Source organism: Lithobates pipiens, unplaced genomic scaffold, assembly GCF_037356315.1.
Source record: "Lithobates pipiens isolate NorthernLeopardFrog02 unplaced genomic scaffold, aLitPip1_a1.2 Scaffold_35, whole genome shotgun sequence".
Taxonomy (NCBI): Eukaryota; Metazoa; Chordata; class Amphibia; order Anura; family Ranidae; genus Lithobates; species Lithobates pipiens.
This window is the reverse complement of record NW_027507811.1, coordinates 3,164,075-3,184,286: the sequence shown is the minus strand read 5'-3', so window position 1 is coordinate 3,184,286 and position 20,212 is coordinate 3,164,075. Positions and strand designations below refer to the sequence as shown.

At 47.7% G+C, this 20,212-nt stretch overlaps 3 protein-coding genes across 4 annotated transcripts in view; all 3 read right to left on the bottom strand.

Annotated features, from left to right (window-relative positions):
- Positions 1 to 20,212, bottom strand: part of LOC143955446 (uncharacterized) — a 151,205-nt gene that overhangs the window by 96,763 nt on the left and 34,230 nt on the right. The gene's annotated exons all lie outside the window — the stretch shown is intronic.
- Positions 31 to 10,599, bottom strand: LOC143955538 (uncharacterized). Of its 2 annotated transcripts, XM_077465586.1 has the most exons (9): positions 10,318 to 10,599; positions 9,986 to 10,102; positions 9,440 to 9,568; positions 9,228 to 9,351; positions 6,316 to 6,413; positions 6,017 to 6,226; positions 5,732 to 5,935; positions 5,467 to 5,608; positions 31 to 4,183 (listed from the first exon to the last, which is right to left on the bottom strand). In XM_077465586.1, the coding sequence occupies exons 2-9, from the start codon at positions 10,079 to 10,081 to the stop codon at positions 1,986 to 1,988; spliced, it is 3,201 nt and encodes a 1,066-aa protein (XP_077321712.1). In that variant the 5' UTR covers positions 10,082 to 10,102; positions 10,318 to 10,599; the 3' UTR covers positions 31 to 1,985. The 2 variants fall into 2 exon arrangements, with proteins under 2 accessions (XP_077321712.1, XP_077321713.1); XM_077465587.1 differs by lacking the exon at positions 6,017 to 6,226.
- LOC143955544 (uncharacterized) lies at positions 15,546 to 20,053 on the bottom strand. Its single transcript, XM_077465594.1, has 5 exons — positions 19,591 to 20,053; positions 19,289 to 19,501; positions 19,004 to 19,207; positions 18,738 to 18,879; positions 15,546 to 18,564 (listed from the first exon to the last, which is right to left on the bottom strand). Exons 1-5 carry the CDS (start codon positions 19,705 to 19,707, stop codon positions 16,271 to 16,273), a joined length of 2,970 nt encoding a protein of 989 aa, XP_077321720.1. The 5' UTR covers positions 19,708 to 20,053; the 3' UTR covers positions 15,546 to 16,270.

Below are 20,212 nucleotides of genomic sequence, written 5' to 3'. Positions count from 1 at the left end.
GAGTTTACACCACAAAATGTACTCAGCCAATGAGAGGTAATGACTCCATTTTTATTTTTCTCCTGCTATCAATGGGCGACACGGTACAACACTTCATCCATGTCTTTGGTGATCTCTGATCTCCTTATCAACTGTTTCTTCCATGATGAAGATCAGCCATGGAGTATATCTGAGGTGTATATCAGGGGGTGCTTCTTCCCCACATGACCAGCAACATTCTTGTTTAAATACTTTTATTGGTGTGTAAAAAGGGGTAACATACAGAAAAAAAAAAAACCTTTTCAAGACAACCCCAAGGGAAAGGGGGGTAAAACAAGGTGCACAATACGCACCAAATGGATTGGGACGCAGCCCTCAAAAGCGAGATAAAAGAAGTTACAAGAGCAGAGATGTTAAAGATTTACGACTGTAGCACAGTATAATACACTATGACACCAAAAGTATTGGGACACCTGCCTTTACACACACATGAATGTTAATGACATCCCAGTCTTAGTCCGGAGGGTTCAATATTGAGTTGGCCCACCCTTTGCAGCTATAACAGCTTCAGCTCTTCTGGGAAGGCCATCCACAAGGTTTAGGAGGGTGTCCATGGGAATGTTTGACCATTCTTCCAGAAGAGCATTTGTGGGGTCTGTACTGATGTTGGACGAGAAGGCCTGTCTCACAGTCTCCACTCTAATTTATCCCAAAGGTGTTCTATCGGGTTGAGATCAGGATTCTGTGCAGGCCAGTAAAGTTCCTCCACCCCAAACTTGCTTATCCATGTCTTTATGGACTTTGCTTTGTGCACTGGTGGGCAGTCATGTTGGAACAAGAAGGGGCCGTCCCCAAACGCCATTGACAGTTCCATTCACTGGAACTAAGAGGCCACGTTCCAACCCCTGGAAAACACCCCCACACCATAATCCCCCCTCCACTAAATAATTTGGACCAGTGCACAAAGCAAGGTCCATAAAGAAATGGATGAGCGAGTTTGGGGTGGAGGAATTTGACTGGCCTGCCCTCAACCCGATAAAACACCTTTGCGGTGTGGCGATTTCGGCCGGTCATTTCCAGCCTGTTCTCTATTTAAAGAGTGCTTGCGTTTGGCCACAGCGCCTTTGATGACGTCAGATTATGACGAAACGCGTAACCCCACAATGTAAGCACGTCATGTCGGGCCATCTTTAACATTGTTTGACGTGCTGTTTTTTTTTTTTTTAACTTATCCTTGTGAATACAATACACTTTAAATAAATTAGCGCTATGAGCATTTAGTCATACTACACCATTGCTGTATTATTTGCATCCTTCGAGGTAAAAGCCACTGCTATTGAATAAGTCGGTGTGAGTGGGAGCTTTCTGCCCCAGGATTGCGGGAGATATTCCTCTACAGGAACCACAGTGACGGACAACGCAGCCGGTGCCATATGCAAGTTGCTGATCCACCCAGGCTTGTTTCTACACGTGTGGTTATGGACCGCTCTATAACTCGGGGGTCCACTTGTTCTGGTAAGAGGGCCTCCCCCCTACTGGTGACAAGCTTCTTCACATTTCTTCTCGCAGCAGTTGGCGTGGGGACTCTTTTATTGTCTTTATTTGTGGACTTTTTATGAAGTGTTTGGAGGACTTTCTGGAAGACTTAGTTGGCACTGCACCCCCTTGTGTTGTAGATTGATGGTTTGCTTCACAGCGATAGTGACCTGCAGGAGAACCTTCTAAAGGTTTTTTTTTTGTTGAGTAGGGCTGTGTGCGGGACCAGATCCAAAGAACCATTAAAATTATACATTTCAGCCTAAAATGCTGGAGCTGGTGGGCAGGACCACCAGATATGGTGACGTGTGCCCGTATCTGAAAGCAGGTGGGGGGTGTCGTTTGGAAGAGATTTGGCGATCTGGGCAGGATGTCCAGCAACATTCACATAGAAGACATTTCCCGCACTCAAGGCACCAATACGCCTTGAGGGTTGTGTGGAGCCCCGATGTACAGCAAGAAAAATTCCCTCACTCAGGACAGGAAAGCGGCTTCTCCCCCACCGTGTGCAGTCTCTGATGTTTGTAAAGATGGGACTTACTAGAAAAACATTTGGCGCACACAGGACAGGAATATGGCTTCTCCCCCGTGTGAGACCTCTGATGTGTGACAAGTTGTGATTTTCGTACAAAACATTTCCCGCACTCACGGCAGGAATGCGGCTTCTCCCCCGTGTGAGATCTCTGATGTCTGTAAAGATGAGACTTCCTTGAAAACCATTTCCCGCACTCTGGACATGAATACGGCTTCTCCCCCGTGTGAGAGCCCTGATGCGTGGCAAGTTGTGATTTTCGTACAAAACATTTGCCACACTCAGGACAGGAATACGGCTTCTCCCCCGTGTGAGATCTCTGATGTGTGTTAAGATGGGCTACCTGTGAAAAACATTTCCCGCATTCAGAACAGGAATATGGCTTCTCCCCCGTGTGCAATCTCTGATGTCTAAAAAGACTGGACTTCAATGAAAAACATTTCCCACACTCAGAACAGGAAAATGGCTTCTCCTCTGTGTGAGATCTCTGATGTGTGACGAGTTCTGATTTTGTTGCAAAACTTTTTCCGCATTCAGAACAGGAATACGGCTTCTCCCCTGTGTGCAATTTCTGATGCCTAAAAAGACTGGACTTCAATGAAAAAAATTTCCCGCACTCACCACAGGATAATGCCTTATCTTCTGCGTGAGACCTCTGATGAGTGAAAAGTTTGGATTTTTCTGAAAAACATTTCCTGCACTCAGAACAGGCGAATGGCTTCTCTCCTGTGTGAGACATTTGATGAGTCACAAGTTGTGATTTTTCTAGAAAACATTTCCCGCACTCAGGACAGGAATACGGCTTCTCCCCAGTGTGAGATCTCTGATGTCTATTAAGACCAAACTTCCCCGAAAAACATTTTCCGCACTCAGAACAAGAATACGACTTTTCTTCTGTGTGAGATCTCTGATGTAGGGAAAGATGGGCTTTCTTTAAAAAACATTTCCCGCACTCAGGACAGGAATGCCGCTTCTCAACTGTGTGAGATCTTTTATGATCATCAAGATTGAATTTAAAATGGAAACATTTCCCGCACTGAGTACAGGAAAACCTCTTGTCTGTTGGAAGGACGGCACCGTCCCGCACAGTCTGAGGTTCCTCAGGATAAGAGGAATACGATGGTCCGGCACCGTCCCGCACAGTCTGAGGTTCCTCGGGATAAGAGGAATACGATGGTCCGGCACCGTCCCGCACAGTCTGAGGTTCCTCGGGATAAGAGGAATACGATGGTCCGGCACCGTCCCGCACAGTCTGAGGTTCCTCGGGATAAGAGGAATACGATGGTCCGGCACCGTCCCGCACAGTCTGAGGTTCCTCGGGATAAGAGGAATACGATGGTCCGGCACCGTCCCGCGCAGTCTGAGGTTCCTCGGGATAAGAGGAATACGATGGTCCGGCACCGTCCCGCACAGTCTGAGGTTCCTCGGGATAAGAGGAATACGATGGTCCGGCACCGTCCCGCACAGTCTGAGGTTCCTCAGGATAAGAGGAATACGATGGTCCGGCACCGTCCCGCACAGTCTGAGGTTCCTCAGGATAAGAGGAATACGATGGTCCGGCACCGTCCCGCACAGTCTGAGGTTCCTCAGTATAAGAGGAATACGATGGTCCGGCACCGTCCCGCACAGTCTGAGGTTCCTCGGGATAAGAGGAATACGACGGTCCGGCACCGTCCCGCACAGTCTGAGGTTCCTCAGGATAAGAGGAATACGATGGTCCGGCACCGTCCCGCACAGTCTGAGGTTCCTCAGGATAAGAGGAATACGATGGTCCGGCACCGTTCCGCACAGTCTGAGGTTCCTCGGGATAAGAGGAATACGATGGTCCGGCACCGTCCCGCACAGTCTGAGGTTCCTCGGGATAAGAGGAATACGATGGTCCGGCACCGTCCCGCACAGTCTGAGGTTCCTCAGGATAAGAGGCATACGATGGTCCGGCACCGTCCCGCACAGTCTGAGGTTCCTCGGGATAAGAGGAATACGATGGTCCATCTACACTGTGTGGTGCCGGATGGACATTTGAGGTAGTCGGGTTTTCTCCTGGACTATACTGTGTGATGTCCTCATCTTCTACTTTACAGTCTGGAGACAAAGTGAGACAATCCTCTGAGGTTTTCCTCATCTCCCGTCCATCTACTAAAATAGAAATACAAAGATTATTACTAGACATCAGCTGATTGGTTCCCCTAAACCAGGACTCCGCCCACATCGGGCAGCTTTGTCTCTGAGGATCTTACAATTCCCCCCTCAAGGTAACTAGTAAATGGGTCCTCTGATCTCCTACCAGATCATTTCTTTATTCATGGACCTTAGTCAGAGAGGGAGGAAACAACGAGAACTGTCTTCTATAGGAGTGACAGTGATGAGGGGATTATAGGACGAGTGTCCCCTCCCCCTCTATCACTCATTGCCATCTTCCCAACACAAGAAGTCCTGCACTTCCTTATTTAGTCCATGATTTAGTCATGAATAACAGCGGGGCTGAGCCCCACCAGAGGTCAGAGAGTGAGGATGGGGGGAGAACAACCAAGATGAAGACTGGACTGATCCTGAAGACCATATATACTGTTTAGGAAGTCTAATCAGGATGCAACGCTTCAGATGGGTGTGGTTCAGTGTGCGTGTCTATTTGTGCGCATTGTGTAGATATAATTTATTTTGTGTTAGCATAAGGGAGCACATATATTATAGCTTTATATTTTATCTCACCAATGTATTGGTGCATTATTTATGCACTTTATTGAGCAGGCCACTTTTCCAGTATTTGCTTTAGGGTTTGTTCACGAGGAGTGCTGTGCTATATTTTTTTTTAGAATAGACAAAATAAAAGTATATAGTGCAGGGGTCAGGAGTATGTAACATGCAATATATACCGTAATTACTGTATATAGTGTAATGGTCGGGACTCATAATATTGGTATTCAGTAATCAGTGGAAGATGAAATGTTTACATGAGACAAGTTGCAGAGATCCCACACCGCTCCTCCCATCTCCTGAGACTGCACTCAGTGACTTGGGTCTGAGACTATACAGACATATCCCTCCACCCGGCACAGCCAGCAAATAACAGAGCAAGTAACCCCGGGGGGATTGTTCTGTCAGAGGTCTTGCTGGACCCGGACATTGGGCAGAAGACCCAAGGTACATACCCCAGGTGTCTAGGTCATGCAACATTTATAAAGAAAATTAACATTTTGTCAAACCCCAGAATCTCCATAAATCCAGTCTAGATCCATAAATTGTGTCGGCAGCACAGAGAAGGAAGATTATCGGAGAGAAATCCAGGAATACAGGACGGGGAACACAGCTCAGGAAAGTGACCAGGGGATTACAGGCTGATATCACCCAGTCCCCGCCCTACTCTGGACCAATCAGTGAGCAGTATGGGTGGAGGAATGGATTTAGTGTTAATGACCCACCTGTGCTGATCTCTGTAGGAGTGTCCTCCTCTATAAGTGTCCCCGTTATTCCATCCTCCTCCATAGACTGCTGATCATCCCTCACATACCTCTCTTCTTCTTCTGCTTTCACCTCAAATTCTATATCCATTGGATCTCCACTCTAAACCAAGAAAATGAGAGAAAATATCATCTGCAACTTAGAAGCTGTAATATTGTGACATCACATAAAAAATCCACACATCACCTCCACCAGTCTATGTTCTAGATGTTCCATCCCACCAACCTTGTAACAGTGGGGGATGGTGTGACCTTCCTGTGTGGAATCCCGGGAATACAGAGGACGGGGACATCTCTCTGGTGGGTTCCTGGTATTTGGTGGCTCCATCATATCCTTGTGTCCCTCTGAAAACTCCTCCATCACTCCATACTCCTCATCCTCCTCTTTATACTCTTCTTTTACAACAATATTATCCTTGGGGTTTTCATTCTGAGAGATATAATAAAACATTCATTGTAACAAACACACTTCTATAACAATTTTAACTACCAATAATTGTTCCTCATCTACCTGATGATGGTGGGGGATGGTGTGACCTTCCTGTGTGGAATCCCGGGAATACAGAGGACGGGGACATCTCTCTGGTGGGTTCCTGTATCTGGATGACTCCTCCATGGTGTCCCGGTACAGATCTTTGTGTATTTCCTCCATTGCTCCATCCTCATCCTCCTCTTTTATCTCTTCTTTCACCTCAACTTTAGAATCTCTCAGGTTTCCACTCTGAATATATAATAAAAATGACATCAATGGTAACAATGCAGATAATGTACAGATCCTAATGATACTATCAGTGATTGTTCCTCATCTACCTGATGATGGTGGGGGATGGTGTGACCTTCCTGTGTGGAATCCCGGGAATACAGAGGACGGGGACATCTCTCTGGTGGGTTCCCATCACTGTATCCATCTGTAGAAAAAAAACACACAATGTCAGGAACCATAAACCAGGCGAAGACAGAAAGTGGTAAAAAAAATTAAAAAATCACACCTTTAATGAAACAGCAAAAATAACAGAGTTCAGGAACGTAGTCAAAAACAAAAGCCGGAAATAGGATGCCAGACGGGTAATCAGATGAGCCGGGATCAGGAAACCAGAAGTCAGCATAGTCAGGAGCAAAAATTGAGAACAGGAATAGGAAGAGAATAAGCCTGGGCAAGTTATCCACAGGAACACACTGGAGATCATAGAACATGCAAGGGCAAGAAGGGAATGACACAGTTCTAGAACATATTTAAAAACAGAAGCCAGGGTTTAGAAGTTTAGAAGTCAGACTGGGTAATTTAGATGAGCCAGGGGCAGGAGACCAGAAGTCAGCGTAGTCAGAAGCAAAAATCAGGAACAGGTATCGGAAAATAAGTCAGCCAGGCCAAGTCATAGACAGGAACACACTGGAGATCATAGACCACGCAAGGGCAAGGAGGAAATGAGCTAAGCTGCTTAAATAGTAAAAAGGGGCTGGCTGTAGGCTGGACTAATGAGGCAGGTAATAGTAACCAGGTGAGTCAATGAGTGGCTGTTAGTTAACCAACAGCTGAGCAGCTTCTGAGCACTGGAAGAAAAGAGCTGCTCGTTAATTGGCAGGAGCCCAGCCCTGACAGTACCCTCACCTCCCCCCTCGGAGGGGCTCCAGGCTTGAGGGGAAAACATAAATGGAAAGCACGGAGGAGAAGCAGGAGCATATATGCCTGAGGATGAGATCCAAGAGCGCTCCTCCAGACCGTAATCCCTCCAGTGAGCTAGATATTGTATGCATCCACGAAACCTATGGGAGTCAATGATAGATTGCCTCTCATATTCCTCATGGCTGTCAACCTCAAGTGAACGAGGCCGTTTGTACCAAGGTGGTATAGAAGTAACACATAAGGAAACATGGAATATGTTGTAAATAGGCATGTTGGATAGAAGATCTAATGCGTAGGCCACTGGGTTAACCTTACGGAGTATGCAGAAAGGCCCAATATACCAATGTGCCAGTTTTAGTGAGGGAACACAGAGTCGGAGGTTATGGGAAGACAGCCAGACCCCTCCTGACATGCCGGGCTTCATGCTCGGAAAAGGGTCTCATATGGATATTAGGGGGAACCTCACACTGTTTTTTTTTTTGTTTTTTGTTTTTTTTACATTTTGCCGTGGTATGGATTGGAGGAGACCCCACAGTGTTTTTTTTTTTTTTTTTTTTGTATTACCAGCAATTACATATTTTTCCTTCTTTAAAAAAGTCATTATTGCTGCAGCAGGTTCTATACATGGTACAGATGCGTCACTTTACAGGGGTTTGACCAGAGAAAAGAAATTACAAATACATTTCTGATAATAATTGGCAATGCCAAGAAAATGTTGTAGAGGATGTAGACCTATGGGTCGAAGCCACGGTAATGCCGCGTACACACGTTCGGAAATTTTGGCCAGAAAAATTCAGATGAGAGCTTTTAGTCAGAAAATGCGACCGTGTGTAGGCTCCATCTGACTTTTGCTGGCGGCATTCCAGCCAGAAAAAGATTGAGAGCAGGTTCTCAATTTTTCTGTCGGAAAAAGTGCAGATCGGAAATTCCAATCGTCTGTAGCAATTCTGACATGCAAAAATTCCTACGCATGCTCGGAAACAATTTGACGCATGCTCGAAAGCATTGAACTTAATTTTCTCGGCTTGTCGTAGTGTTGTACGTCACTGCGTTCTTGACGGTCGAAAGTTCAGCGAACTTTTGTGTGACGTAATTTCGTTACGGTGGGACTACGTTCAGGCTAGTAGCCAATTGCTTTGATGTAGGAATTTGATCTGAGCATGTGTGGCACTTGGTCCGATCAAAATTCTCTACACGTGATCGGAGTATGTCCGATCCTATATAAGTTGGAAAATTGGGTCTGACGGATATCCCGACGGAATCAGTCCGATGCAGACCACACACAGTCGGATTATCCGACAACACGGTCCGATAGGACACATTCCGACGGATTCTCCGACCGTGTGTACAAGGGCTAAGAGTGGTAGTCTTAGAGGCGGCTGCCTGAGCAGAGACTGGAGCGTCAGCAGGCATGGCTTCCAACACTGGATGTACCGGAGCAGCCGAAGTAGGAGGATCCAGATGAACAGTTCGAATCAGGAGCGTTTGCAACGCTATGGAAAACTGATCCATGCGGTGGTCCTGCTCGTCCATTCTGGAAAAAATATTACAACTAGGTGGATTGCCTGCATCTTCTGAATTCATGGCCCTTGCGTAATGTCAGGAACCATAAACCAGGCGCCTTAAATGAAATAGCAAAAATAACAGTTCTAGAACATATTTAAAAACAGAAGACAGATTTTAGAAGTCAGAGCGGGTAATTTAGATGAGCCAGGAGACCAGAAGTCAGCGTAGTCAGAAGCAAAAATCAGGAACAGGTATCGGAAAATAAGTAAGCCAGGCCAAGTCATAGACCACGCAAGGGCAAGGAGGAAATGAGCTAAGCTGCTTAAATAGCCAAAAAGGGCTGGCTGTAGGCTGGACTAATGAGGCAAGTAATGGTAACAAGGCGAGTGACTGTGGTAATGAGTGGCTGGTAATTACCAGACAGCTGAGCAGCTTCTGATCACTGAAAGTAAAAAGCTGCTTGTTAAGTAGCAGGAGCCCAACCCTGACACACACTGACTGAATACATTGTTTCTATGTGTTTATCAGATGATGGGGGATCTAGGTGGAGCCTCCGTACTGCTCTCTCCTTTACAATAAAGTCTCCTCTTACCCGGTGATGTGAGGGGCGGCTGATTGTCCATCATGACGTCCTTGTAGAGATCCTTGTGTCCTTCTAAATACTCCCACTCCTCCATGGAGAAATAGACAGTGACATCCTGACACCTTATAGGAACCTGACACACACAATGATACAGTCACCATCCAGACACATCCCTTGTCTGTTACTGGATAATGTCCCAGAATTCCCAGAATCCTCCTCACCTCTCCTGTCAGCAGCTCAGTGATCTTATTGGTTAGTTCCAGGATCTTCTGGTCACTGTCCCCCTTAGGTTTCAAGGACTGAGGAACCGTGATGGTGAGATGATCACCAGACTTCGCCGGAGGAAAACTCTGTATCAAAAAAGTATGATATCATGTGACCTCCCAGAATCCTCCTCACCTCTCCGGTCAGGTCTGTGTTTTATTAATAGAGATAAGAGTGATGTCATGTGACCTCCCAGAATCCTCCTCACCTCTCCGGTCAGGTCTGTGTTTTATTAATAGAGATAAGAGTGATGTCATGTGACCTCCCAGAATCCTCCTCACCTCTCCGGTCAGGTCTGTGTTTTATTAATAGAGATAAGAGTGATGTCATGTGACCTCCTCCCAGAATCCTCCTCACCTCTCCGGTCAGGTCTGTGTTTTATTAATAGAGATAAGAGTGATGTCATGTGACCTCCCAGAATCCTCCTCACCTCTCCGGTCAGGTCTGTGTTTTATTAATAGAGATAAGAGTGATGTCATGTGACCTCCCAGAATCCTCCTCACCTCTCCGGTCAGCAGGTAGATGATCTCCAGGGTGAGGTTTAGTATCTTCTCAGTCATGTGACTCCGGTCCTCCTCCATCCTCATTGGCGCCGTCATTTGACCTATACAGGTTTCTGCCTAGACAGGTAAGGATGAAAATTGATAATGAAAATATATATGTAAGTGGGGGGAATTTTCTGCCATTGAAAGGGGTTAATCTAGGTTCCCGCACTATATATGTGTGTATCATCATCTGCTGGAGATAAAAGACATCACAGTGACTATGGAGGAAGAGGACGGACATGACGGGGGGGGGGGTTACTGGGTGTAAATAGAAAATAAGATCTTATTACCTCCTCTACTGCCACTTCCAGCGGTCTCTTCTCTACTTCCTCCTGACTCACCTCTCACCCAGAACTTCCTATTTATACCTGACATCACTTCCTGTCTTCCATAGAGACTTCCTGTCTCGGTAGAAGTGAGATCACCACCTTGTGGAGCTCAGAGGAACTGCAGACTGGAGACGTCTCGTAGTGTGAACACGGCCTTGTGCTGTTTGTGTATGTTCTATGTTACAGAGTAGGGATGAGCCAATATTTCCATTCAAACCTTGGCTGTGTCACTCCCCCACCTTCATATTTGGGCAATATTGTGATAACTATCCCCACGCCTTAGCTTTTATAGCTAATGACAGCTCAGGGTGCTATTGTTCAGCTAATGGTACCATCAAGTACACTGTACTCCATACTCATTCATGTGGAGGGGGGGTGCTGGTATCTGGAGGCCCTCCTATTATTAAAATGGGGGTCCAGATTCTGATAAGCCCTCTGCACACAGACTCCCCACCCCCCCACACACACAACCACTGGCCAGGGTTGTTGGAAAGAGGCCCTTATCCTCATCAACATTGGGACAGGGTGCTTTGCGAGGAGGGTCCACTCTGGAGGGGCACCTCCTATGTGGAGGTCCTGTGGCCTAGTATGGTTTAGGACACACTCGCCTTCCCCTTTCTTGGTCAGCCAAGCTGGATATTTGGATTAAGGGTCTGGTATGGATTTCCTGGGAGACCTTAAACTTTTTTTTTGTTGTTTCTATGTGGGGAACCCCTTAAAATTCATACCGGACTCAAAGGAGCTCCTCGGGGCACTTTGCCATTCCACCACCAATGCTAATTTTTTTTATACCTAATAGAAAATTGATGGACTGAACTCAAAGCAGTTCGGTTCATCACTAGTAGAGAGCTGATAGATGCCTGACCACCGCACTCTGGGCTGTATATAATATATTCCTTTGCCCTCTGTACCCTGGGCTGTATATGATATACTCCTAACCACTGCACTCTGTACACTTGGCTGTATATGATATACTCCTGACCACTGCACTCTGTTCCCTGGGCTGTATATAATATACTCTGGACCACTGCACTCTATACACTGGGCTGTATATGATATACTGCTGACCACTGCACACTATACACAGGGGATGTATATGATATACTCCTTACAACTGCACTCTGTTCCCTGGGTTGTATATGATATACTCCTGACCACTGAACTCTATACACTGGGCTCTATATGATATACTCCTGACCACTGCACTCTATACAGAGGGATGTATCTGACATACTCCTGACCACTGCACTCTGTATCCTGGGCTGTATATGATATACTCCTGACCACTGCACTCTGTATCCTGGGATGTATATGATATACTCCTGACCACTGCACTCTGTATCCTGGGATGTATATGATATACTCCTGACCACTGCACTTTATACCCTGGGCTGTATAGGATATACTCCTGTGTAGGGATGAGCTTCGTGTTCGACTCGAACATTGGCTGTTCGTCCGTTCGTCGAAATCCGAACACTTGGTCCGTTCGCGTCAAAATTCGCATGGCGCTCACGGCCCACAATGCACTGCGATGGCGCAGTGCATTGCTGGCTCATGATTGGCCAAGCATGCACTGTGACCCCGCATGCTTGGCCAATCGCAGCGCCAGCAGCGAGGAGAGCCATGATTGGCCACAGGCAGGATGCCTGTGGCCAATCATAGCTGAGGCTGTGTAGTGCACGCCCCACACTATATAAGGCCGCCATTGAGACGGCCTCGTGTAGTGTGTTGGCATCTGAAGCAGTGGGTGTTCTGTGTACCTTCAACACAGTACACACCGATCGTTTTTGGCTGATTTCCTATCTTGCTGTTGTGTAGTGGTTACTGTCTGTGCCCTGACCGCAGTATACACCACTATATTCACTATTCACTTCACTATATTTATATATCTTTAATAATAGAGCTTGCAGTCAGTAGTGTTAGGAGATAGTGCGTGCTGTCTGCGTGCTCTGTACCCAGTACATACCGCTATATCCACCTACATAGCTCTTCTCTATTTGAGCCCAATTGCCATCTGCAGGAGTTATTGGAAGTTGTGTGTGCCTCCAGCACAGCACAGTATACATCTGTATATACCCCTTTATCTCTGGTGTTCTATAATAAAGGCATCTGCAGGAGTTAGTGGGTGTTGTGTGCCTCCAGCACAATATAAACTACCCAACTGCTGTTTTACCCAACTCCCTTCAGGCCATTACCATGTCTGGAAGGCCAGCAAGGAGAGGCAGACAGGCGCGAGCCGATAAAAGAGGGCAAGCAGGCTCTGTGTCTAGAGACAACAGTGCTGGTCGTGGACGCGGTGCATTGTCATCATCAGCACGTGGCCATGGGACACGCTTGTCCTTCTTTTCGGCAGCTGGACATGTTGAACCGCAACATGCCAACGACTTGGTAGAGTGGATGACCAAGCCCTCTTCATCCTCCTCATCCTCTCTCACCCAGTCTCAGGGTACTAGCAAAGCAGCTGCCAACGCATCGTCTTCCCTCCTCTCAATGTCATCATCAGTGACTCCTTACCTAGACCCACCACGTCCTCCTGAGGAGTCTCCTGAACTCTTTGAGCACAGTGTTGGGTACATGCTCCAGGAGGATGCCCAGTGTTTTGTAGGCTCTGATGATGACACTCAGCTAGAGGAAGGCAGTAGCGTGAGCGCAGAGAGAGGGGATGCTCAAGAAGCACAGCAATCTGGCAGTCATGTTCCACAAGCTGCAGCATACTGCCAGGTTTGCTACAGCGATGAAGAGGGAGGGGATGATGAGGGCACTGACTCCACGTGGGTGCCTGGTAGGAGAGAGGAGGAGGCACATCTCCAACGAGGCAGGATGCCCTCCGGGGGCCAGCTTAGGGGCAGCACACCGACTGAATCACACCGCAGAGCTCCGCCTGTGCAGGGCGCTGCCTCTGCACGTTATGCTAAAAGTTCTTTGGTGTGGGCCTTTTTTGAGACGAGTGCATCAGATCACACCGCTGCTATTTGCAACATATGTCTCAAGCGTATCTCACGTGGCCAAAACATCAGCCGCTTGGGCACCACATGCTTGACCAGACATATGTTGACCTGCCATGCAGCTCGTTGGCAAGCGTACCTCAAAGACCCACACCAAAGAACAAAGCGGACCTCTCCTTGCTCCTCATCAGCTGGCATCTCCAACCACACTAGACCTTCAGTCCTCTCTGAAACCTGCTCTGAGAGGAATGAAGGTGTAGAATTAGGTGTGTCACAGCCAAGTGCTTCCGGGAACTCTGCTAGTGGTACACCCACGTCCGATTATAGCAGACAAATGTCCCTGCCCCAGCTGCTGGACCGGCGGAAGAAGTTTACTCCCAGCAATCCACATGCCCAGCGGTTGAATGCTAGCTTGGTTAAATTGCTAGCACTTCAACTGCTGCCTTTTCAGTTGGTAGACTCGGCCCCCTTCCGTGAGTTTGTACAATGTGCGGTTCCTCAGTGGCAGGTCCCCAAACGCCACTTTTTCTCACGGAAGGCGATTCCGGCTCTCTACCGGCATGTGGAAGGCAATGTCCTTGCCTCGCTGGACAGGGCGGTCAGCGGTAAGGTGCATATTACCGCTGACTCATGGTCCAGCAGGCATGGACAGGGACGTTACCTGTCTTTCACGGCCCATTGGGTCACTCTTCTGGCTGCTGGGAAGGATGCAGGACAAGGTGCAGTAGTGTTGGAGGTTGTTCCGCCATCACGCCTCCAAAATGCTACTATTGGTTGTGACACACCTCTCTCTTCCACCCCCTCCTCTTCTTCTTCCTCCATGGCCTCTTCCAGTGCTCTGTCCTCAGAACCAGCGGTGCTCCGTAGGCGTTGCAGGGGCTACGCAAGTACGCAGGCAAAACGATGCCATGCCGTGCTTGCGCTGGTTTGTTTGGGGGACAGGAGCCACACTGGGGCAGATGTTTTGTCAGCTCTGCAGGGGCAGGCCGAGAGGTGGTTGACGCCACGCCAGCTTAAGCCAGGAATGGTGGTTTGCGACAATGGCACCAACCTCCTCTCCGCCCTCCGACAGGGACAACTGACCCATGTGCCCTGTGTAGCTCACGTCCTTAACCTGGTGGTGCAGCGGTTCTTGGGCAGGTACCCCGGCTTACAGGATGTCCTGAAGCAGGCCAGGAAAGTCTGTGTGCATTTCCGCCGATCATTTAATGCCTGTGCTCGGCTGGTTGAGCACCAAAAGGAGTTGAACCTGCCCAAGAACCGCCTTATATGTGACATGCCCACCAGATGGAACACAACATTGACTTTTAAAATAGTGACACTTACCTGTCCAGCGCGCCCGCGATGTCGGCACCCGAAGCCGATCTCTCGATCGTCTCTCGGGTGCTGCCGCCGCCATCTTGGGTATGGGAATCAGGAAGTGGAGCCTTTCCGCTTCATTTCCCGGTTCCCTACTGCGCATGCGCGAGTCGCGCTGCGCAATAAGGATGGAGCCGCTGCCTCTGGGATCTTTGTGTTTCCCAGCAGACAGCGGGGGACTTTCTACGCCCCTTTCCGCAGAGAGCCATCCCGGAAGTGGGTGCAGATACCTGTACTGTACAGGTATCTGCACCCCCCTCCCCCCTGAAAGGTGCCAATTGTGGCGCCGGAGGGGGGGAGGATTCCAGTGAGCGGAAGGTCCACTTTAGGGTGGACCTCCGCTTTAAACTGTGCTACACCATAGCCTGCTTGACGCTTTTCTTTCCCTCGTCTCATTAGAGGCACTGTGGCCGGGAGAAGCTGTGAATGGAGCCCATTCTGCTCTTCATTATCTTCAGTGGAGAGCAGGAGAGACAGGGTGGGTCTAATAGACTCTCATGAAAGAGAACCCGTCACCACAAAATGCTAACATTTGGGGGGCTATTAGTCCATTATTTTATAGCAATAAACTTCAGTGAACATAAAGTTGGAAAACATTCAAGTTACTTCCAAAGACTTAAACTCCCCCCAAAATGTTAGAGTCCCCATGTACATGAACGCCATGTCGCAGACGCCTACATACGGAATTTTGATTGCGCTAATGTCCAAATTCAGTATTTAATTTTTGAATCAGTAGTTGGTTTATATTCTTCAATGTCTACTGTATTCATAAGTGCATGGGTAAAATATCTCTGAGATTTGTAGGAAACCATGCCTGATGATGGGAACCAAGGGATCAATGTGCAGAAGATTTGTTGGACGAGCGTGACGAGCATGAGCCCAGATGTGATCAATTCTGGCCGTATTGTAATAAGCAGAGTGATTTCCTATGATCGTCAGCTCCCTCTAGTGGCCATAGTCAAGTACTTTTCCTGAAATTCCTCCATCTGTAAAAATATTGCGATACAGAATTATGGACACTAGATGGAGGCAATGATCATAGGAAAGCACTGAGTTATATAAAATATGGACAATATTCGTCACAGCTGGGCAGACCTGTGCCACATTCCATCAACTATTTGTATTCTTATTCATAATAGACCTCTAAGTCTCCATACCACAAAATATACTCAGCCAATGAGAGGTAAGGACTCCATTTTTATTTTAAAAGGCCTAGAGGACCGCCTTTTAAGTGGTGGGGTTAACGTGTTTCGTCCTGGAAGACGAATTGAGAAAACAGACCTCTTGCAAGAGTTTACCCCACAAAATGTACTCAGCCAATGAGAGGTAATAACTCCATTTTTATTTTTCTCCTGCTATCAATGGGCAACACGGTACAACACTTCATCCATGTCTTTGGTGATCTCTGATCTCCTTATCAACTGTTTCCTACATGATGAAGATCAGCCATGGAGTATATCTGAGGTGTATATCAGGGGGTGCTTCTTCCCCACATGTCCAGCAACATTCATATACAAGACATTTCCCGCACTCACTAATACACCTCCAGGGTTGTGTGGGACGCCTGATGTACAGGAAGACAGGACTTCAGTGAGGAACATTTCCCTCACTCAGGACAGGAATATGGCTTCTCCCCCCGTGTGAGTTCTCTGATGTCTGGAAAGATCGGACTTCTGTAAAAAACATTTCCCGCATTCAAGACAGGAATACGGCTTCTCCCCCGTGTGCAATTTTTGATGTGTGTAAAGATGGGACGTCTGTGAAAAACATTTCCCGCACTCAGGACAGGAGTACGGCTTCTCCCCCGTGTGAGATCTCTGATGTGTGACAAGTTTTGATTTATCTATAAAACATTTTCCACATTCAGGACAGGAAAGTGGCTTCTCCCCTGTGTGAGATCTCTGATGTCTGTAAAAATTGGACTTATCGGAAAAACATTTCCCGCACTCAAGACAGGAAAGTGGCTTCTCCCCCGTGTGAGATCTATGATGCCTGGAAAGATGGGACTTCCTAGAAAAACATTTCCCACACTCAGGACAGAAGTACGGCTTCTCACCCGTGTGAGATCTCTGATGTGAGACAAGATGATATTTTCGTACAAAACATGCCCCGCACTCAGGACAGGAATATGGCTTCTCCCCCGTGTGTAAAGACTGATGTCTGTAAAGATGGGCTATCTGTGAAAAACATTTCCCACACTCAGAACAGGAATATGGTTTCTCACCCGCATGCAATCTCTCATGTCTATAAAGATTAGACTTCACTGAAAAACATTTCCCACACACAGAACAGGAAAATTGCTTCTCCTCCGTGTGAGACCTCTGATGTATGACAAGTTTTGATTTAACTGTGAAACATTTCCCACATTCAGAACAGGAATGGGGTTTCTCTCCCGTGTGAATTCTCTGATGTACTGAAAGACTGGACTTCACTGAAAAACATTTCCCGCATTCAGAACAGGAATACGGCTTCTCAACTGTGTGAGATCTTTTATGCACAATTAGTTTGGAGAGAAATTGGAAACACTTCCCGCACTCAGTACAGGAAAGCCTCTTATCTGTTGGAAGTTCGGCACCATCCCACACAGTCTGAGGTTCCTCAGGATAAGAGGAATACGATGGTCTGGCACCGTCCCGCACAGTCTGAGGTTCCTCGGGATAAAAGGAATACGATGGTCCAGCACCGTCCCGCACAGTCTGAGGTTCCTCGGGATAAGAGGAATACGATGGTCCGGCACCGTCCCGCACAGTCTGAGGTTCCTCGGGATAAGAGGAATACGATGGTCCGGCACCGTCCCGCACAGTCTGAGGTTCCTCAGGATAAGAGGAATACGATGGTCCGGCACCTTCCCGCACAGTCTGAGGTTCCTCAGGATAAGAGGAATACGATGGTCCGGCACCGTCCCGCACAGTCTGAGGTTCCTCAGGATAAGAGGAATACGATGGTCCGGCACCGTCCCGCACAGTCTGAGGTTCCTCAGGATAAGAGGAATACGATGGTCCGGCACCGTCCCGCACAGTCTGAGGTTCCTCGGGATAAAAGGAATACGATGGTCCGGCACCGTCCCGCACAGTCTGAGGTTCCTCGGGATAAGAGGAATACGATGGTCCGGCACCGTCCCGCACAGTCTGAGGTTCCTCAGGATAAGAGGAATACGATGGTCCGGCACCGTCCCGCACAGTCTGAGGTTCCTCAGGATAAGAGGAATACGATGGTCCGGCACCGTCCCGCACAGTCTGAGGTTCCTCGGGATAAGAGGAATACGATGGTCCGGCACCGTCCCGCACAGTCTGAGGTTCCTCGGGATAAGAGGAATACGATGGTCCGGCACCGTCCCGCACAGTCTGAGGTTCCTCAGGATAAGAGGAATACGATGGTCCGGCACCGTCCCGCACAGTCTGAGGTTCCTCGGGATAAGAGGAATACGATGGTCCGGCACCGTCCCGCACAGTCTGAGGTTCCTCAGGATAAGAGGAATACGATGGTCCGGCACCATCCCGCACAGTCTGAGGTTCCTCGGGATAAGAGGAATACGATGGTCCGGCACCATCCCGCACAGTCTGAGGTTCCTCGGGATAAGAGGAATACGATGGTCCGGCACCGTCCCGCACAGTCTGAGGTTCCTCGGGATAAGAGGAATACGATGGTCCGGCACCGTCCCGCACAGTCTGAGGTTCCTCGGGATAAGAGGAATACGATGGTCCGGCACCGTCCCGCAGAGTCTGAGGTTCCTCGGGATAAGAGGAATACGATGGTCCATCTACACTGTGTGGTGCCGGATGGACATTTGAGGTAGTCGGGTTTTCTCCTGGACTATACTGTGTGATGTCCTCATCTTCTACTTTACAGTCTGGAGACAAAGTGAGACAATCCTCTGAGGTTTTCCTCATCTCCCGTCCATCTACTAAAATAGAAATACAAAGATTATCGGAGAGAAATCCAGGAATACAGGACGGGGAACACAGCTCAGGAAAGTGACCAGGGGATTACAGGCTGATATCTCCCAGCCCCCGCCCTACTCTGGACCAATCAGTGAGCAGTATGGGTGGAGGAATGGATTTAGTGTTAATGACCCACCTGTGCTGATCTCTGTAGGAGTGTCCTCCTCTATAAATGTCCCCGTTATTCCATCCTCCTCCATAGACTGCTGATCATCCCTCACATACCTCTCTTCTTCTTCTGATTCAACCTCAACTTTTATATCTATCAGATCTTCACCCTAAACCAAGAAAATGAGAGAGAATATCATCTCTAAAATATAAGTTTAAATATTGTAAGATCACGTAAAAAAAATCCAAACATTGCTTCTAGAGATCTTGTTCTAGATACTCCGTCCCACCAACCTGGTAATGGTGAGGGATGGTGTGACCTTCCTGTGTGGAATCCCGGGAATACAGAGGACGGGGACATCTCTCTGGGGGGTTCCTGGTATTTGGTGGCTCCATCATATCCTTGTGTCCTTCTGAAAATGACTCCATCACTCCATACTCCTCATCCTCCTCTGTAAATTCTTCTTTTACAACAATATTATCCTTGGGGTTTTCATTCTGAACGATATAATAAAACATTCATTGTAACAAACATGACTGTATATGAATCATAACAACCAATAATTGTTCCTCATCTACCTGATGATGGTGGGGGATGGTGTGACCTTCCTGTGTGGAATCCCGGGAATACAGAGGACGGGGACATCTCTCTGGTGGGTTCCTGTATCTGGATGACTCCTCCATGGTGTCCTGGTACAGATCTTTGTGTTCTTCCTCCATCACCCCATCCTCATCATCCTCCTCTTTTATCTCTTCTTTAACCTCAACTTTAGGATCTCTCAGGTTTCCACTCTGAATATATAATAAAAATGACATCAATGGTAACAATGCAGATAATGTACAGATCCTAATGATACTATCAGTGATTGTTCCTCATCTACCTGATGATGGTGGGGGATGGTGTGACCTTCCTGTGTGGAATCCCGGGAATACAGAGGACGGGGACATCTCTCTGGTGGGTTCCCATTACTGGATCCATCTGTAGGAAACACACACATTGTCAGGAACCATAAACCAGATGAAGACAGAAAGTGCAGTTAAAAAAAAAAATCAAAAAAAATCACAGCCTTAACAAAATAGTAAAAAATAACACAGTTCAGGAATGTAGTCAAAAACAAAAGCCAGGAACAGACGGGTAATCAGACGAGCCGGGATCAGGAAACCAGAAGTCAGTGTAGTCAGGAACAAAAATTGAGAACAGGAATAGAAAGAGAATCAGCCAGGGCAAGTCATCCAGAGGAACACACTGGAGATCATAGACCATGCAAGGGCAAGAAGGGAATGATCTAAGCTGCTTAAATCGCAAAAAGGGTCTGGCAGTAGGCTGGACTAATGAGGCAGGTAATGGCAACCAGGTGAGTCACTGTGGTAACAATGAGTGGCTGGTAGTTATCCGACAGCTGAGTAGCTTCTGAGCACTGAAAGAAAAAAGAGCAGCTTGTTAAGTAGCCGGGAGCCCATCCCTGACAGTACCCCCTCCTCGACGACCCCTCCCCTTCAGGA